This window comes from Pyxicephalus adspersus, chromosome 7 (assembly GCF_032062135.1).
Source record: "Pyxicephalus adspersus chromosome 7, UCB_Pads_2.0, whole genome shotgun sequence".
Taxonomy (NCBI): Eukaryota; Metazoa; Chordata; class Amphibia; order Anura; family Pyxicephalidae; genus Pyxicephalus; species Pyxicephalus adspersus.
In genome coordinates, this window is record NC_092864.1 from 18676472 (window position 1) to 18697190 (window position 20719).

The 20719-nt window shown below is 37.6% G+C and overlaps 2 protein-coding genes across 2 annotated transcripts in view; both read right to left on the minus strand.

Annotated features, from left to right (window-relative positions):
* The window catches only part of LOC140335255 (uncharacterized), a 45614-nt gene extending 41241 nt beyond the window's left edge, over positions 1-4373 (minus strand). The window contains exon 1 of the mRNA XM_072417750.1: positions 4173-4373. Within this exon, the coding sequence (XP_072273851.1) occupies positions 4173-4202 (30 nt within the window). The 5' untranslated portion in view covers positions 4203-4373. The remainder of the gene's footprint in view (positions 1-4172) is intronic.
* Positions 4374-10427: 6054 nt separating this feature from the next.
* ZFAND2A (zinc finger AN1-type containing 2A) lies at positions 10428-18324 on the minus strand. Its single transcript, XM_072417752.1, has 8 exons — positions 18213-18324; positions 16160-16254; positions 15576-15698; positions 14527-14678; positions 14057-14173; positions 13045-13090; positions 11689-11765; positions 10428-11154 (listed from the first exon to the last, which is right to left on the minus strand). The coding sequence occupies exons 1-8, from the start codon at positions 18265-18267 to the stop codon at positions 11115-11117; spliced, it is 705 nt and encodes a 234-aa protein (XP_072273853.1). The 5' UTR covers positions 18268-18324; the 3' UTR covers positions 10428-11114.
* Positions 18325-20719: the final 2395 nt, after the last annotated feature.

Below are 20719 nucleotides of genomic sequence, written 5' to 3' on the forward strand. Positions count from 1 at the left end.
GTTTTCTCATAGGAAGTTACGGGGGTTGTACTGCTAAGGGAATATTTCAATTTTTTTTATCAGACACTATATGAGGTGTTTTCTCATACGCTTCCTCTTGTATGCATTCTGGATAACTACCAGGGGCAGTTGTTCTCACAAGTTGTCAAGTAAGTGCATGGAATCAAAGTCCATGCTGCCACCACCATTGTTCCATTACAAGCTCTAACAAATGATTATCCTTGTTCAAAGTAGTTGTGGAGTTGAATGGTGGGATTAGAAATGATAGGAACATAGCAGCATACCGTACTAACACAGGGAAGAACTTTGTAGGGTTCTTCTTGTGTTTCCTTTGGAGAGCAACATTTTCTGTCTGGTAAAACATAAGCAAAAGAATAACTGCTTGGAAAATCTCACCCTGGATAGCAGTAAAAACCAATCTAATATCTCAAAAGAGTTGTAATAGCCCTGTGGATATTCACTTCCCCTATACTCCCCAATAAGTGAATAGTGGAAGAGGCTACATTGCACAAAAGACTGGGCATGGTTTAAAAGGAGACACTGCTCTAAAATATAACCAAAGCTTTATTATTATTATTATTTAATTTTAGCTTTAAATTTAAAGCTTTAAAGCTTTAAATTTAGCTTTATTATTATTATTATTTAACGACCTGAAAAGGTATCCAACTTTTGCACTGGAACACTAAGCAGGTGGCACTGCATAACAAAAGGCAATATGCCAAGTAAAACAAAGGAGTGTATTGCACATAAATCAAACTTTATAAATAGAACATTTATTTCCATACTTTTCTGCAGAATTTATTTCTAGCAAAATGATGTACACAAGAGCACGACTTGTAATTGATGTAATGAGGATCCATAAACGTTGTACATATAGAATATACATTATTTTACCATTCAAAAAAGAAGAGATATAGAAAATGTGCACAGCTCAGTATTTCCAATTGAATTAAAGCTGTAACTGAATCTGCTTACAGTTTGCCTTCCCAGGTTCCCTCTTTACCCCCTTCATGAACATGTAAAAATAAATAAATTATTTTTTTAACTTTTTATTAAATACTATGTTTAGATCACTGAGTGTTTGTTCTTTTTTAAGCAATGCAGACAAATTAGGGGTTGTATGTTGTGTTGTATGTAGCTTCCTAAAACATTACAACCTCATTACTCTTCTCATGGGTTTTCAACCTTAATGTAAAGGGACAGGCTGGCTCCTGGAGAAGGTTTGCAAATGTCAAAGCACTTGGATGAGTTCATGTCAGTCTCGAAGAGATGTTTTTTTTAAACATGCAGATTTTCTTTGGTAACTCCTACACGTGATACTGAGCCTCTATGGCTTAACACAGAACTGAACCTAATTAAAAGCCATCAGGTCCTTTATAGCAGAAGGGACAGGCAATGTACGAAGGTGAGCCAAGCTAAAATGGGATATATTGTAAAGTGGAAAATGGAATTAACACAACTGATAATGTAGTTTGTCAATGTAGTCCCCAGGCATTTCAATGCACTTGCACCCACCTGATTGAAAGTGCCTGGTGGTGGAATATTTGGCCTTCCTATTACTGGTGGCATTTTTTATGCTATTTCTGACTTCTACAGTAAAATACATTTTCCTGTCTGATCTTGTCTGATTGATTACTCACCTGTCCTCACTTCAGCATGGGCGCCACCATCTTCAGCTGATCTTCTGTGTTCTGGATCTTGATTGGCTGGGCTGGAATGATAGAACTCCCTTGCATGCACATAAGAGGTAATTTATTCCCAGCATCCAGGCATACCTCATCATATGCTGAGTTGTGTATTCGCACCTCACTGAACATGCAGGTAAGTTTATTTCTTTATTTTTAAATTTTATTTTTTATTGGCAGATGATGCAAACATAACAAAAACAGTAAGATCAATGAATTAGGAACAGGAATAACACAGAACACATGGAATTAACATTATCACAATTCCAAATGTTATATGAGATTAAGATACGGTAACTCAGAGATCATGGAGTAATAATCAGTATATATATCATGACGTTAATTCAAGGAGCCGATAATGTTTTGTTTTAAGGTGTAAATACCAGATTCACAGATATCGAAAAATCAACTCCTAAATCCTTGTCTGCGTAAATTTATTTTATTGAAGAAGGGACATTGTCTATTCTTTTTGAGATAATGAATATGCCTGTTCTCTTTTGTTTTCTCTCTGCTTCGTTTAGTTGGGATTTTCAGTACTGAAATTCAGTTAGTAAAAGGGGGGAGGTCAGGGACAGTTCAGCTGTGGACTCAATTGTTAGAGTTTGTTTAATTTTCAGTTTTGTTTAGTTTTTGTTTAGTTTGTTAAAGACTAAAGGTAATGCTGATATCCAGCTTTATATCTGAAAATGAATGAATCCAGTATTACTGAATATAATTTTGTCACATATAGCAGTTGGGTGTTAGAAAAAACTCATCTGTCCCAGGTGTCAAGTGCTCTGGATCACATTCCTTAATCATTTGTTCAAAACTTTCTACACTGTATTGATTATGATCAGGTACCATCAGCTTTAGATATAATAGTTAGGGGGTCCCAAAGGCGTGAATTCTGTTAGAGGGCTCCTGGGGAAAAAAGGGGGTGATCTAGGTCAACATAAGGACCGTGCAGTGGTACCTACATGTTATCAGTATAGCTTTCCTTTAATTATAGCTTGACTTTAATTTAGCAAAGAACAATAGCGATTCCTTTGCAAGAAGAAAAAATCACACTTCCCTTTAATTCCGCAGATCTCTTGATCGTGCTGGAGCCTTCCATGATCGGGTCCCGCACCATCTTAGAATTCTTCTTCGTCCCGGCGCAGAGGAAGCGCTGCCATCTTCCGCCTTCTCCTTCCTTCTTCCTGGAATGTCATCCAATCTCCCACTGAACAGGCGCAAGATTGGGTGACAAAGCTTGCTGTAAAAGGGAAAAAAGAAGCGCCAATCTTACTGCGCAAGATCAGCATCTCTTTCCCCTCAGTGAATGAAAATTCCTCTTCTGTGCTAGCCGAAGAACAGATATGCTCAGGAGAAGCTAGGAGCCTCCCGGAATGGGTGCTGTAGGTATCCCGATCAGTCTTGCGTTCCACTGCGATGAAGACATAAAGGGTGTGTGCTTCACCAATATTTTTACTTCAACTAAAAGGGTTGTCTTCCCTTGTGAAGTAATGTAAAGTAAAAATTGGGGGAATTTTAAACTACTCAAGTCCTGAACTTCTGTGTTCTCAAGCCTACGTATGGCACAGGGAATTTTTGCAGCTTGAATACAATATAGTAATAATATCAATAACACTGTTTCTGCTAAAGTCATCTGAAGAAAAGTGACAAGACCTTATCATGTGTGCATGTGCTGTGCCATCCGATGGGTATGTGGTGAACAGTAACACGGTACATTTTGGCATCAAGGTTAGCACCATCAGAATATTTAATAGGTTTTTATAAAACATTCTTTAAAGTTTTATAGATTTCAATAAAATAAAGGTTTTTGTTATCCTAAGTGATCCCCCTTCTTCTTTATTATGATTGGGCATTAATAGAAATGCTTTGAGGATGAACATCCTAATGTAAAAACACAACCACATTTACATTATCAGAGGCAATTGCTGGAAGTATAGTGGTAAGGAGTGAATTCCTGGATATAATCACTGTTTAGCTCACCCTAATTATATGTTCTATGCTTTCTTTTCAAAGGGAGTGGAAGCACCGCAGGTGGATTGCATCACCGGGTGGATCATTGCTCTCTATTTTGGATATCAAGGTTTTCAGTGGGAAGAATTTATTGGAAGGTTTGCACTTTATACTATTTGGCACCTATATGCATCGGTATGATGAAACTATATCTGATTATTGCACCTTGTTTTAAGCACATTTTATATATGTTACATGTTTTTGGGTTTGGAAATAATTTATATTATATTTAATATAATTATTATTATATTCATATCACATATGATTTTAGCATTTTATTCTGGGTTGATATTATAATAATATAGAAATGTTCAATTGGACTTTCAAAAAATGATTCAGCTTTGTTGAGAAAAAAAGAAAACCAATTCTGTCTACATAAACAATATGTTGCAAAATGTCACCTTCTCTTTTCTCTAGAATTTTACATCCTTATTATTATAGAATTATTATTATTAGAATTATTACATCCTTTCTAGTACTTACTGGGGAAGTGGAAGGGTCTCCCACCATCATCAGCTCCTGAGGAATCTGTGTTGTAATTGGACCACACTCATCGGAACTTCTTTATATATATATTGTGACATGGCAAAAGGAGTCATCTTGGAGGGAAGATATTTTTCTCCTCGTTTCCGCTCCTGGGTTAGCCACCAACTGGAAGAGAGGAATCTGCCTGCTGTTTAGTTAGTGCCTGACTGGCTAGGATTTATTTGTGTTTTGTTTTGTCTTATGCAACCTTTTAATAAAGCTGACTGCGGGTCAGTTTCCACTTTATCTACTGTCCTTTTACCTTTGTACCTTTTACCCCAGAGAAGGTGATCCCACAAGGGTGGTATACCACTTTATATTCTAGTGCAGGGATGATTTCAATTTGCAGACGTAATGGAAAAACTGGAAACAAGTTTCACTTGCTTGAAAAAAGAGATATTTAGAGATAACCAAACACCACATTGCTGCACAATGGGCTTTTATTATGCACTCCTGCAGCAAGTGACAACTGATGTATTAGGAAATATTCAGAAACAAGGAAATGTCAGTGGCATGTTATATTCAGTAGGTGTTTTATTCATATCTCAACACAGGATATTCAATTAAGAATGACAACACTTTGACACCAAAATGCCTAAGACAACCTCTGCACCATGATGCACTGAGGTGCAACTCATTTTGAAGGCATCCCAATGCACAAATACAGTAGCAGACAAAGCACCCAAGGAACTACAGATAACCTGCCCAGCATGTTTGTGCCCTGTGTGACAAAAAAGGAGAAAGAATAGACTAAGTGCAAATAATGTGCATGTTACCCCTGCATTTATTAATTTACTTGCCCTCTTTGCAAGTAAAGTGTCTGTTTACTGAAGTCCTATATACAGCATATTAATATTGCAGGAACACACAGAACAACCTTGAAATGCTGCAATGCTCTAGTAAGGGCATTTAGGTGCCTTTGGGTGTTTTGGCATTGCATTAGTGGAAACTCCCTGACTGATCAGACTTTAGTCTCTTTTGTCATAAGAAAAGGCAGCTAGGAAGCAGACTTTATGTCAACTTAAAAATGTTAAGCTTTGTACACATGCTAGATGATTCACAATTGTGATCATGTTGGGTGAAAATATAATGTGTGCATCAGCCACTGTGGCAGATCCCTAAACAACTGAATGGGGATAACCGCTGTTACCTAATATAGAGGATGACGCAGCAGGGTGCCTCCCAATTGTTCTCGCCACTTCCCTCTTTATAGAACTGGACAGCATTCTAATACAACACTATCTATCACTGGAAACGTTCATGAAAGATCATTTCCAGCAACAGAAGTTCACCATATGTATGCAGCTTTAGTTATCCGGTGTTATGCTGCCAAACTGGTTTTCCTACTTTTGAGTCACCTTTTAACTTTTCACTTTTTATAAGTAATTCAGTAATTGAAGCCAAATAATCACTTTGATCTAGTTTTCAGTCTGCCATAATTCAGACAACTAACATTTGTAGAAAAAAAGAATTTAACAAATAGCAACATTTTTACAGTATTTCTACCAGTAAAAGAATAATTTGTATGAACAAAAGATAACATCTTTATAGCCAGCTACATCACTGGAAGCTTTAAAAAAAACTTTTACATCTGTTCTTTGAGCTGCTTTTTTTGTTAAAGTGGTCGGGGTGGCTATAAGGAGGTGCAAAGTGTGCAAACCTTGCCTGGCCAACAGGGCCCCCCACAGTGTCTGCAAGTCATTTCTGCACAGGTTGGCTATCAGTTCTGACTCCCCACCCTTGCATCCTGAGCTTACTATTCCTCCGGATGGAGAGGCAGTAGGAGATCAGTGAACATGTCTGCTCATCTTTCCTGGGAATATGAGCCTAGAAGGGTTCAGCTCCACACATTTCAGGCTCACAGCAGTCAAACCATCGCCATATTGGCTGGGAAAAAGCTGTGACCCCACCTGTTACTGATGAAATGGCAATTCCTGTGTTACTCTCCTGAGACCTGAGCATCTGTGACATTCAAATTACTAAAGCAGTGGATGACTTGCACCTCCAATCCATTACATTACACCCTGCCCCGAAGAGCTTACAATCTAGTAGGTGGGGGAATTTCACACACAATAGAATGGGAGATATGTAGTGGTGGGAAGTAGTGGTGGTTTCAATTGACAGAAGAAGACGGGTAGGCAAGTTTGAAAAAATGCGTTTTGAGAGCTCTTTTAAATGAGCAGAAAGTAGGAGCAAGCCGAATAGGACGAGGAAGACCATTCCAGAGAGTTGGAGCAGCTCTAGAGAAGTCTTGTAACCGTGCGTGTGATGAGGTTATGAGTGGGGAAGTCATTAGTAGGTCATTGGAGGAGCGGAGAGAGGTCTAGGTCCATATGTTTCAATTGATTCCCACTAGGGAATGTTTGAGGGAAAGTCAGATTCCCAGTATTATAAATAGAGCCCAATGTGTTTTGTCTGCATTTTGTGACTCCCCTATTTACTTACTTGTGATCCCGTCCTTAATTTCCATGAGGCTCTGAGATGTTATGTGACTTAACGTGGAGCTACAAAGAGTGTATCATGCTCATTCTTGTTATAGAAATCTCAACTAATTATTACAATGTTTATAAATATGTAATGTGAATGTGCATATAATTTTGTGTTTATGGAAATTGTATTGTGTTTGAAAGGTGATTTTTGTTATTGTAAGTCTCAACGTTCCTGATGAAGCAAAACACGTAGAACACATATTTAACATTATTTGAAAAGAGACCTAATACATGATACAGTGGCAAAATGGTTTTTTTACTTATTTTAATCTGATTTTGAAAAAATGTATGTTTAATAGTTTTAGATTGATGTGTAATAACAATAATGATTTGAAATGCTTAAAATGTCCCAAGAAATGCTTCTTTGCATCCTCACTATTTTTTGTGCTTTTGTGTGATGTTTAATTAGGAATGTGGCATATTAGGCAATATTTATAAAAAGGTGAATTGCCCCCATTTACAAGAATATATTATGGGCACTCACATATATAGGAACAATCTAGAGTAGATGAGTGAGAATACCCAAAACTCAAGGTTAAGTGGAAAAAATCTAAGACCTACAGCATAATTTTCTCACTGGTGGAGTCCCCAAGAGTTAGAAGGAACCAGCAAGTGTAACAAAAATGTACTGGCATAAGTAGGTTATATCTTGAAATGGTACTCTGCTGCCCTCATAAATATATAGAAAAAAAGCTTAATGCTAAACATGTGCCAATATTTCCACTAAATAATAAAAAGTGATGCACTAATTCTTTGAAATTCTTTTTAAACTCACAAGCTGTAAGATAGGAAGATTATACACAGTGAACCAAACTTTCACTTTTCACAGAGTATGAATTCATCATACACCCATATGTTATCACCAAATGAGCTCCTGAAGGCGAATTCTACGAAAATTGTAGGTAAAAATAAAGAGCAGGTGACACAAGGAAACCACAGAACAGGAAAACCCAGCACACTTTACACCACTGTTATAGCTCATAGAAGATTTTGGTAAAAAAAAGGTTTTAAAGATAAATAAGCCTCAAGCTGTGTAATGATGTGTTTTATCATCTCTTTATTGACTCTTGTTAAAAATGTCCATATTGTAATGTCACGGGAACACCAAACCTATCTGTGATGCACCTTGCATTGATATGCACTGATAACCAGTTGGTGAGAAAACCAGAAAAAAGTGAAGATTGGTGTTGTAAAGTACTGTAAGTCAGCAAGTTCTGATCTGTTCCAGACAGGCTTCGATTGACTTTCTGGAAGGAGCCTCAAATGGGACATAGGGCCATTATTATTGTAATAAGGATCAACAATGCTATTTGATTTTAAACACTGCAAAGGATTGGGGACAATATGCCTAGCTAGCTTGTATCGTTACAGCATGTACAGGAGCGTGCAGGTGTGCCCATGGCCCAGGTGTGCACAATACATTGGGCCTGATTTATTAAAGTTTTCCAAAGCTGGAGAGGATACATTTTCATCAGTGAAGCTGGGTGATCCAGCGATCCTGGAATGGATCTGGTACAGAATTGGAAACATTCGCTAACGACTGTTAGGAAATCCATTCCAGGTTTTCTGTATCACCCAAGTTCACTGATGAAAGAGTATGCTCTCCAGCCTTTGAGAGCTTTAATAAATCAGGATCATCGTGCTTGTGTTGTGGAATCATAACAAATGCAAGTACCTAAGTTACCAGTCTCTTGCAGTTCCCATACAGCAGGGCTCATATGTGAAAGGAAGCAGCAGCATCCTAACAGATGAAAGCAGAGTGTCAGAGATGAGCTCAGTGCTGTCTGATCACAGGCTGGGATGTGTCACTGATAAGCCGGACTCAAAGTGGTGGGTTGAATGATGCTAGCCATGAAACCGAGGCCATTCCAAAGAAAGGTATTATAAAAGATCTCTATGGAATGAAGTTTAATAGATGATGTGGCCCTTGGTCTGCAGGTATGGCATTTGTGATAGCACTGTACAATGGCCTTCTTTTCCCTTTACAGAAAGCAGGGATGTGTGTAAGTCTAAATCTCACTAGGTAAGTTATGGTCTCTATCAGTACTACTATGAATCCTGCTCATCTATTTCTAGCAAGCAAGAAAGTAATGTGGGAAATAAAACGAGAGGAAACTGAAGTTGGCTTAACCACTTGAAATGTTTTTTATTTATTGTACATTAGAACTTGGGAAACACTATTCAGTTCCAGGGAAATGCATGTTTTTAAGTGGACAGTGATTAACTTTAGGTTAATCATTAGACTGGACATAATGTTTGACTCTGTGACACAAACCACATACCAACCTTCCAGATCTGTGATTGGCAGTTAGTATCATTTAAGCTTCTAACCCTGTTCTAATACAGCTCTGGATATTTTACATGCAGGAAATGTCTACAAATCATATTTCTACTAAAGTTGTTAAAAGAGCAATATTGCTGGACTCTAGGAAATGCTGATCATCCAGCTTGATCTAATGACTGCAGTACCTTTTGAGCTTCTGGGCAACACCAAGTATGTAGATTGAGAAATTGAGTGTAACATGAATTCCTAGAATACAACTTAAAGTACACCTACCAGCACAGTTGCTTAAAGAAGACTTCATATACATACCTCTCCGCTGGCCAATTTTTTTTTCAAAGTTGCTGATTTATTTCCATCCAGCTACGGAAAGAATTCCCTTGTCAGATGGGCTAATTGCCTAATGCAGGGGTCAGCAAACTTTTTTGGCTACTAGGCTATTTTAGGAGGTCACTAGGCCGGACTCTCTCTCGAGTCCCGAGCTGATGGCTTTGCCCCCCACCAGGAATGCCCCTGAAATCTCTCTCCTCCGCAACGCATACGGAGAAGAGGGAACGCCCATGAAAGGAAATCTCTCTCCTCCACAATGCATACGAAAGGTGAGGGAATGTCCCCCTACCGCGGCGGTGGAAGTGTTAACGCCCGCAGCGGTAATTAGGAGAGGCATAACAACGAGGCTCAAGAGCCGCGGGTTGCTGACCCCTGCCGGCCGGGATTAGGCCTGATTGACCAGGGGGGCATTAGGCCAAAACAAACTACTGGCTAGGCCATATCTGGCCTAAAGGCCGGAGTTTGCCTACCCTTGGCCTAATGCCACTCTCACTTGCTGTGGTTTCTGCTGCCAGCTCCAACATCCTGTGTTAACCTATAAGACAGCAGAATTAACTACAAGAGATAAAATTATGAGAATTCTTGTAGCAGTTAGGACAGAAGTATATAAAACAGATATAAAGAAAAAAAGATAGAAGCATCTTAGCAAGCAATATAGACAGACACTCATACTGTGCAATAACATAGAATCTGACATTCCTTCAAACGTTCCCTTGTGGGAATCAATTACTGCCATTGAAACACATTGCCCCGGAAATGTTTGAGGGAATAACAGGTTCCCTGTTTTATAAATAGAGCCCATAAATATTCCCAAATTTTACCAGCCAGCAACTGCAGGTAACAGTGGCAGGGAAGATAGGTTAACCTAAGTACTTACATCTTCTTCCCTGTGCTACAATACATGTGTAACCCATACACAAAATGAATTATTTCATAGAAATGGTTCAAGCTGTAAAACTGAATAGGTGGAGTGATGTGGTTAGCTTAGATATATACGATGCCTGGATGAGCTCTTATCTGTGGTCACAGTCTATCTATCTGGCACTAGCCAGTAAAAAGCATTCTACAGCCCAATGACTTAAAAACCATTATGTACACACAAAAGACAAAATATGAAAACAGAAAATATTTTATTACATTTTTAATAAATATATACAACTCTATAAAGATACATTACAAAATAGAAATATTTTAAACAAAAGCAGCCTTTAGCAAAAAGATAGGAAAAACTAAAATATTACAAGTGAAAACGTTGAAGTCAGAATCCTGCCGCTAGCTTTTCTAAAATATGAATTTCCTGACTGCTATAGTGATCCACTAGATTTAGTACTTCCTGACCAGGAAGAAATCTGCAGATTAGGTTTCACACCACTCTCACATTACAATCTGTGCTCTTGTTCTTGGCAGTTTAACAGAAACTCTGGAAGTAAAGTACATTTTGGAGGTCAGCAGTGGTAGCCTACATAATTATATCAGTACATGTTTTCTAGAAACCTAGTTATTAAATTCCGTGGAAAAATAGTGAGTCACTAAAAACACTGACTTCCCTAGCAATGGGTATTGGTCAAAGCTCCTTTTTGGCATATTGGTCTGCTGGCTGGCTTCCAATAAAATAAACAAACAAGTTATGTCAATTACATTTTTTTTCTTTATTCATTTATAATGTATTGCTCTTCTAAAGCCACTAGTTTAAAACTGTCACTATGTACAATCTCCTCTTATCACTGTTTATATAAAGCTCATTTCAGGACTAAATGTTATCACTCGTCAACATAAAAAAGCCCTACAGAATATCAGACTTTATTGTCCTGTGGTTTTCACTGTGTTAATAGGTGGATGCCTGTGGAGAAAAAATAAAAAGAGGTCAGAAATATGAATCAGGAAACATTAATATTGGGTTTGGTCTCTTACATTTACCATGTAAAATACCTGTTGACCTGCCAGAAATCTAGAAGCACCCTTTGAAGTCTTATCTTAAAAAATGTAATCAGAATGATATTAGGATAACAGAACATCTCCCCACTATGTTATAAAGATGAGGGCAGTAGGATGCTTTACCACCTAGCACACAAAGTGTGTTTCTGGCAGGATCACAAGGTACATAAAAAGCCTTGAGGCTTTCACTGTTGCATGTTAAGATGAACATTCGTTTTATGCTGAGCCATAAACATGATGACCTGTCATCGGAAACAAAACAGATCTGGAGCTGTCCAAAATCATTTACATGTCAGGAACGGTTGCCAAACTCCAACATTCAAATAACTGTTATTTATCGTGATCCTATAACAGTGTACTTCAACTATGCAAATGAATATAAACAGAAATTCTGACAAAGGCTGAAAAAAGCCAAGATAGAATCTAGGAAAGAACATACCTCATTGTCAGGAGATTGTTTATTCCGGCTTCCAATAGGGAAAGTTCCAGAGCTCTCTGCAACGCTTCATCCTCACTCTAGAAAAGATCACAGTGAGTTTCTATACATCCTCTTTAAGTCAAGATTGTATTCTGTCAGCATCTACCTATCTAAGGTAATAACAAATATTAAAGAGCACAAATTCAACTTTTTTTGCATTGAATAAAAGCCAAAGAAGAATAAACATTATTCAAATTTTAAATGCCATCTGTGATACACAGCACAGTATAGAACAAGAACTAAAAATGAGATGTGGCTGGGAATACTAACAGAAGGCTCGTTCCCATAATGCACATTTTTTAATATATTTTGAAGTACATTTGCAAATCGATAAGAACAGTCTATTTCCCATAGTAAAGTCAGTCTAACATTCTTATTATTGTGTTGTGATGTGGTGCATTTTCTAATAAGGAATTGCTTCATACGAACATTAAATTAGATGGGGAAGCAACAACGTGAAAGCACCGGTATGCATGTTTTTTTTACCCATAATCACTTTGGATTTTCTGTAATGTAAAAGTAGGCACATTGCGTTTAAATAGGGTCCTCCTTTTACTTATAATTACCATAAGGTAAACTACAAAAATGCAATGCTGCTGTATATTAGGGTAAGTGCACAATATATGGACAGGAGATCTGGGGTAGAACTACTTACAATTATCCATTAGATTTTGAAATACTGCATGCAACCATTGAGGAGTTAATGCCACTGGGAAAATATGTTATTGATATATTCCTGAACCCTAAATTATATAAAAGCCTAAATATCTTGAGACTTCCATGGCAGGTTTGCATGGGTACCATGGGCAATGTCAGCGGTTTACATCTATCACAGCTGCTGTGTCTGCCTCTCTCCTGTGCCTGCCTCCCCTCAACCAAGTGGCCAGTTACAGCAAAGGGTCCTTACTGAATACATGCTGGTTGAGAGAGAGTCATTGAGGACATTGTAGAATGCTTGCATGTTATTTTTGATTATTACATTTTTGTGTATATATCTTGATTTTGAGGGCACCATAGACTGGGCCAGAAAAACCTTTGGTACATAAATTACCCTCTGCTGCTACACACATCTTCATCATCAGTCCAAGTGTACTAATAAACAGCATTTCAAAGGAAGACTACAAATGATTACATCTGTGATTGTGCTGGACTGTGGTTAGTTATGGGATGCAAAATTGTGCTTTTTGTCCCTTTTTATAAAGGCTTTTTCTGTGAAACTACAAAACAATTAAAGTACTGGTGACATGGATGGAGCATTGTTTTATGGTTTGTTTTTTTTAAATTAAGTGTGATAGGAAGATGCATTAACTTTCTTACCAGTCCGTTGTGAAGATCAGCTACTCCAGGAGCCTCAAGAGAGGCACTGCATAAAAAAAAAAAAAAAAAAAAAAAAAAAGATTTTAGAGGCACTCTAAACAGGAATAATAAACAGACATCAGACACTAATATAAACTTGAATGAGGATTATAACACCATATAAACACATACACAATCATTATTAGTCACCTGCCTACTTGTCTAAGGTTCAGAGTATTTTCTATAGTGAACCTTTGCTAACTGGGACTACAGTACCATTTTTAAGCAACAGGTTGTTCTGTTAATATATAAGGCACTTATGATGCCCACTGTACTACAATATTGTTACATTGTTGCGTATTAAAGTGGACCTACTACTAATACATTGGGTAGGCTGCCACTGCTGAACTCATTCTAAAAAAACACTAACCTGATGTTAAGTTGATCTTTTGATTTCAATAGTATTGGTCACACACATGAAAGAAGCATGCAGAAGAATATTTATCACCTGAACTGCATCCTCATTTTGGGTCAGTGATTTAGACGGCATTACACAAAGCAGGCAAGCGCTATTTTTTAGAACATGGATGTGCTTGAAATGGCCAGAAGTGACATCTGACAAAATGACACCTGCTCAGCTACATCCTTCCAAAAAATGGGGAAGATTTGAGTATGCCTAACAAATAATTGTTTGTCTTCAGGTAAATTTTACCCCACCAGGAGTAGGTGATTAAAGGAGGAGGGGGCCCCAGAGAGTGTAAACATACCTTCTATATCAGTAAAAAGGTCTATTTTAAATCAGTGCTTACTTAAAGCTAGCTTTGTCATGGGATAACGTCTTTTTATCACATTTACCAATAACTATGACTATTTTTCTCTGCTTACTGGTCACAAGGGACAATATTTAGGAAGCCTCTATATCTGATACTATATTGAATGCAGTGATAGGTGATCACAGGGGTTATCATATCGCTATGTTAGAATAATTGTGTTTGAAGGAGATGCAGCCAGAAGCAGTCCAACATTTTATTACCTTTTTGCTTCAGCTCTACATGACTCAGGCTGTTCCACTTTATGAGAAAAAAATGGTCTTTTAACTGCTGCTGTATTGTGTTCAGAAACCTTCTGAGATCGCATTAAAGCTGCATATCTGCAAACAATAAAAAGAAGTATTGAAGTCACAGTCTTTGTAAAACTATTAAAAATATTCTAAACAACCCCAAATCGAAAGGCAAATCAAAGTCCAAGTAAACTGTAATAGTCTATGCTGCATGTCTACATGCATATACTCCAGGGATGGCTGCAAAGGTACCAGTGGATTATGACAGCATAAAATTTACGTAAAGAACCACTGAGATATATAATATATGATAGATAGATAAGATAGATAAGATAGATAAGATAGATAAGATAGATAGATAGATAGATAGATAGATAGATAGATAGATAGATAGATAGATAGATAGATATGGTCCCTTCTGGAGAAAAAATGTGTATGCTTACCCAGCTTTGGAAAGTGCTGGCCCTGTAGTCTTGCAGTCGTGATCTAGTGGATGTCTATGAGACAGGCAGAAATTATTGTGACATTGATCACATTCAATCTTCATCAGCTCCTTCTTTTTGCACCCTGGTTTAAAGCAACGATTAGTAAATATCTGCACAAATAAAAGAAAAATTGACAAAAATGATTAGTATGGAAAAAGTCTATCTCTGTAACACCATGACATGTAAAATTTTCTTATGTTATAACTGGGTATGAAGATGAACTTCATGGCGCATGTATGCTGGGCCCTAGTAGCTCCACTGGGTTATGGTGCTATGACTTGCTACCAGGCCCAGCCACAGTCCAGCCTTTAATAGAGGTGATGCATGGATCTACCCCTTGGTTTGCATTACTACTACAAGGTGCTTCAGAAAAGCTCTTCATACCAGAACAATGCTTTGACATTGTATTCACAAGTGCCGTGATATCATCAGCACTTCCCCTAATTCTGAAAAACAATGAACACATCAATTTTAAAATGTTATTTAAAAAACTATCCTAAATAATTACCAGGCCCCAACAAATTTGATGGATGCCCTGGACAACATCTGTGTTAAGTATGTGAACCAAGTATGTCATCATGCAACGTCAAAAGGGAAGAAAACTCTTCTAAATTAAAATCCACTATATTACTAATCAGGGACAAAAGCAGCACAGTGTCACCGCATCAGTTTATTTAAAATCAAGGTAGACCAGTTTTTTTTTTTTTTTTTTTATAGCACTCAAATCAGTAATAACAAGACATTGCAAAAATCCACTGAAACCCTCCGGGACATTTATTTGGCATGTTGAAAGCTATATACAGTATCTGCCTGTGTGGCTGGGACAGACAACTATGGTCAAAAGATAAATAAATTAGACAAAGGAAAAACTTTAAGAAGTTAACTTTAAGTGCTTTAACTTTAAAATAGCTAGGCAGATTTTTTTAATAGGATGTAACGTTAGCAAAAGCAAAGATGTAATACATACATACATTTATTTATGAGCCGAGTAAAGTGAACACACAAACCTTTTGTTTTCGGATGGAGCTGCATTTTCTGTCAATGTGTTGGCTTACTGCAATGTCTGCCGGCTCTCCTCTTTTTACTGGCACAGGGGCGCCACACAGTGGACACACAGGGACTTGCACATCCTAAAAAAAACCTGAAGAGCATTACTAACACAGATACATAACATTGGTATTCACCCAAATCAAGTAAGAGGCGTAAATACACCTGGATAATGACAGTAAGAGGTAATCTAACTTCATCTACCTCTATTTTAAACATATACAGAGATCACATTATATCTAGAAAGTAGGAGCAACATATCTGGCATCACCTGCTTCTATCCTTTTCAACTACAGAGATCAATATATATATATATAATCATATATATCATATATATATATATATAATAAAGAAAGTAGGAGCAACATATCTGTTATGTAACTATATCAAACTAAAAAAAGCAAAATGAGCTTCTCTTGTTCCTATGATATCCTAATAAATCAAACAATAAATAAAACTAATAAGTCATTTTCAAAAGGAAATCTGTGATAAATAAATACACCCTATTTTAAGTCAGCATTGTTGGAAATAAAAGCAAACATACCTTCTTGTATGCAGAAGTACACTTATGCTGATCATAGGTTATGTGGTCCTTGCAAAATAAATCCTCACAAGCATCACATTTCAGAGGAAGAAAATCTGAAAAGGAAAAAGACATTGAAGCTTTGTATTTACGGGAAAATGTTCTACATATATTTCAGTAAGCGGGATATCAGCCCATAATAAATAGTGAATGGCATTTCAGCCTTTCAAGCAGGACATACATTACTGAAGATACATTGACACAGTGCATAACTTTGGCTGTGTCATTGTGTGTAAGCTGTGTCATTAAAAGATGCAATGTCACCGGCAGTCCTAATAGGCTTTGATTGACATAATGCGCCCGGACATCATTTCTTCTCTGAGATCACTAAGAATTCTGTGAAGGTTATGTTAACTTCCACGTAACCCAATTCTACTTCATTTGCATTCCTATAGACATGTATGTGTAGTGGAGCCATTCTGAATGCTCCTATTCTTTAGTATATTTGTTTCCTTTGTACAAAATAATGCCCTGCACTCCATAGAAGATAATGGGAAGTGCGGTGTTTACTGAAGAAACGATTGTGAACAAGCAGGTAAGTTTATTTTATTGCAAAAGGGAAATTGTCTTTTCTGCGGTAATGAACCTGCCTGCTCGCAATGTTTTCTCATTTTAGTTCTGCTTTCCCATTAAAATGTCAAATTTCCCAACAACTCTAATTAGATTTAAAAGAGTTCCAACTAAAACCTTATTTATTTTGTTGATAGAATTGGAGAATTCTTGGTTCTCGGTCAGGTTCTCGGTCAGGCATTTGTTGGGGTCCAAATGATGAATGGCTTCACCTCATTTTCTGATGTGTCATGAAAAACAATTCCAATGAGGACACGATGACACAAGCATCAATTTAAGTTATTTACTAGATAAATGTAGAAAGTTTCAAGGTTTGTATTCCTGATGGTAAGGTTTCTTAATCTTTTCCTGTCCATAGCAATACAAACTTTTCCCCTCCTCTAATTAAAAAGAAAACATCAGGCATGAGATCTGATATCATAAGAGCATAAACCATGGCCATAGACCAGGGGTGCTCAACTCAACTCGCCAAGGGCCACATATTGGTAAATCTAGTAATTTTCTGACTTTTTAAAAGCATCCCTTACTTCATTTACTGGTGTCTGCTAGAGAAATACTACAAATCTGTGCAGTCCCCGGGCTTTGAGGACTGAAGTTGAGGTCCTCTACCATACATTTCAGAGATACTTTGGAATTGAGCATCTCTTGCAATGTCAATACAACATACAAATTCAATGCTTGTATGAGAATTGGAAGCTCTTGTCACCATGGGATGGAGATGTTACAAACGTAGATGATTGTTAAACTATTGCTGTGTTCAGATATAATCAGATAAAATAGAATGATTTCAAATTGTTCTGAATGTGGGTGGTCTATATTGTGACAATAATGAAGAATATGGACAATTCTCCAATCTCCTGTCTCTACTCATGTAAGTTCAGCCTGATAGAATCAAAAGAGTAATAAGTTCAAGCAGTACTCTAACCACATAGGTGATACGTATATGCTGCAACTACTGTACCTGGCAGCTCCCCCACCTGGTCATGCAGGACATTACAGTCGGTCTTGTGATTTACACGTCTGCCTTGCTGCATAACCAGGTGGGTGAGACCATCATTTACAATGAGAGTGTAAACTCTGATTGGCTTACAGTATGGAACCTCACACACTCCAAAGTTTTGTGGTATAAAGGAGATATTATATCATACATAATATATCATAAAAGAAACATTTGAATGGTAACTGTAGTAAAAAGTAACTATACTAGAAATATTTAAATACAATTATTTCAGACCCTGTATAGCTGCATTATTTGCTTGGAGTTAAACAATCAGAGCCACTTTTGTACCATGGATACAATAGAGAGGGGACTGAATTAGATCTCTGCACCATGCAATTCAAGAACATGAACCTCTCCCTTCGCCCACTGCAAGCAATCTGTCCGTCTACTGCTACCCCGAAGTACTGCCTCATGGATGGCCGATACAGGGAAATGATCACACACCTAGCTGTTTGCAGGTGACTTCTGAGCAATGTGTCCCCAGGTCTGGAAATTCCATGGTATAACGCGGTTACTTTCTTGGACACCTTGAATCCTGTAAATAGAAATACATTTAATGAAAAGGAAGAGGGAGATGTCTATGTATGTACTAGAATTAAAATGTATCCCAAGAACATATTTCTTTGTTGGTTGGTGATTGTGCCAGTAACACTTCCATCCTGAGGTCACAATGTTCTCTCCCTGTATTCTCTGTGGAGAAGAAACATCCTCATCCTGGCCCAGGAAGTGTTAGGACTACAGAACACCTCTGATCATCTTATTTCTGTAATATCTGGCTGTTCTGCATCATTCTCACAACAACACATAATAATTTGTGGGTATTGGATAATGTATATGTGAAATATAAAACTGTAGCTGGAGTTCTGCTATATATTGTATGTCGGACCAGCTACTGGATCCAATGGAGGAAGAGAGAAGGATGAAAATAATTTCAGGGATGTCTCTGGAAGAATTATGACTATTCACACCAGGGAATGTACCTATTTATTGTACAGCGCTGCGTAATATGTTGGCGCTATATAAATCCTGTTTATTATAAATAATAAATACACTTTCATTCTTCATGCGTTCTTATGTTTACATACAGCTACAGCTGACAGTTAGGAACTTTAAACAACACACTGCTGTTGGTTTAAACTGTACCTGTCAATGAAATATTAGTAATCTCCTCCTGGGGAAATGCTCAGCAGTGGCACAGATCTGCTTTACAATCTCTGACCGCCAACATTTTATTTTACAGATTTATATAGTGCTTAGCTCTGATCTCGAGCATACAGTCATTTTTTAGTTTTCTGCCATAATACAGCTCCCTCTGTGTTACCGCTCCTGCCATCAATAGTGCTTCATCAATGATTATGATTAAACAGTATTTACATAGCGCCAACATATTACATAGAGCTGTACAAAGTTCATAGTCATGTCACTAGCTGTCCCTCAAAGGTGCTCACAATCTAATGTCCCATATGATAGTCATATGTCATTATCACAGTCTAAGGACAATTTGGGGGAAGACAAATAACCTAACTGCATGTTTTTGGAAATGTGGGAAGAAACCCATGCAAACACAGGGAGAACCTGCAAACTCCATGCAGATAGTGTCCTGCCTGAGAGTTGAACCTTGGACCTAGCACTGCAAAGGCCAGAGTGCTAACCCCTGAGCTGGACACCAACACTATTATGGTTTCCCTGCCCCACCTCTGCTTTGCCATTAAGGAAATGCAAACTCCCTTTTAGCCCTGTACAGACGTCCAATGGACATCAGATTATCGTTACTGGAAATAATCTTTTGTGATTGTTTCCTTTGGCAGATGAACCAACAAATGCTGTGCATACAAACTGTTCTGTTCAATAAAGAGGGGAGGGGGAGAAGGAGCAAGCAGCTGTATTCTCCTCCATAAGTTGTTTCTTATTGGTGGTTCACCATTCTGCTTGGGGGACCCAAGTACACATCACCCCAGAAGATAAATGATGTATAAGTAGATTTAGAAAACACTACAATATCATCTAATTAACTCCACTTAACCTTCCTTTAAACAGTTATTGTAATACTGTGCCTTTGAGGTTGGGAGACAGAAGACGGGTAGGCGAATTTGAAAACATGGGTTTTATGGGCTCTTTTAAACGAGCAGAAAGTAGAGGCAAGCCGAATAGGACAAGGAAGAGAATTCCATAAAATGGGGGCAGCTCTAGAAAAGTCTTGGAGTTGTCCATGTGAAGAGGTTATGAGTGAGAAAGTCATTAGTAGGTCATTGGAGGAGCCAAGAGAGCAGCTAGGGGTGTAATAAAAGACAGGTGCACTTTAGATGTACATTTATGCAGCAGCAGCACACAAAGGGTCACATGCTTGAAAATGATGATTTGTTTCCTTCAAACCCTACAACCTTCTCCTTTCACATATGGTCTCTTGATATGTGGTGCAGAAATGAAATCTAAATATGCCCGACTCATTATTTTGATGAATGAACAGATTTCCGATCTCCACTTCTGCTATGCAAGGTAAGTGTCGAGCAGAAACAATTACACAAAAAGTGTCGACAGATTATAGCTCGATCTGCATTTGTAATTTTATGTGCTAAATTTTGACAAAACAGTTTGCCTGATAATTCATTTGCTTTCTTCTCCCCACATAACATGTTTTCTTTCCTAAAAAAAAATCTAGCAAAAGTGACACAAAAAACGTCTGTTTATGGAGAAAACGCTAAACAGAAACAAGCAAAATGAAAACATTAAAACAATTCTGTGTTTTGGAGTGAAAAAGGAAAAAATTTGATTTTTGGCAAGAAGCAATTCTGGATTGGAAATGTTTTTTTTTTTTTTACACATTTGGGTTGGGTTAACATTTATGTGGCCATGATAGAAGTGGTTGGTTGTATTGTGTGCTTGTAGTGGGGTCAAGGCAGCTTTTTTTTGCCAACTGCACAGCAGAACACAAAAAGAAATGCCTGCATTCA

Coding starts and splice junctions, on each gene's coding strand:
- ZFAND2A (XM_072417752.1), bottom strand. CDS start 18,267: ATGGAATTTCCAGACCTGGGGACACATTGCTCAGAAGTCACCTGCAAA. Junction 16,255..18,212: donor AGTCACCTGCAAACAGCTAG/GTGTGTGATCAT, acceptor TTTCCTTTTCAG/ATTTTCTTCCTCTGAAATGT. Junction 15,699..16,159: donor GTACTTCTGCATACAAGAAG/GTATGTTTGCTT, acceptor GGTTTTTTTTAG/GATGTGCAAGTCCCTGTGTG.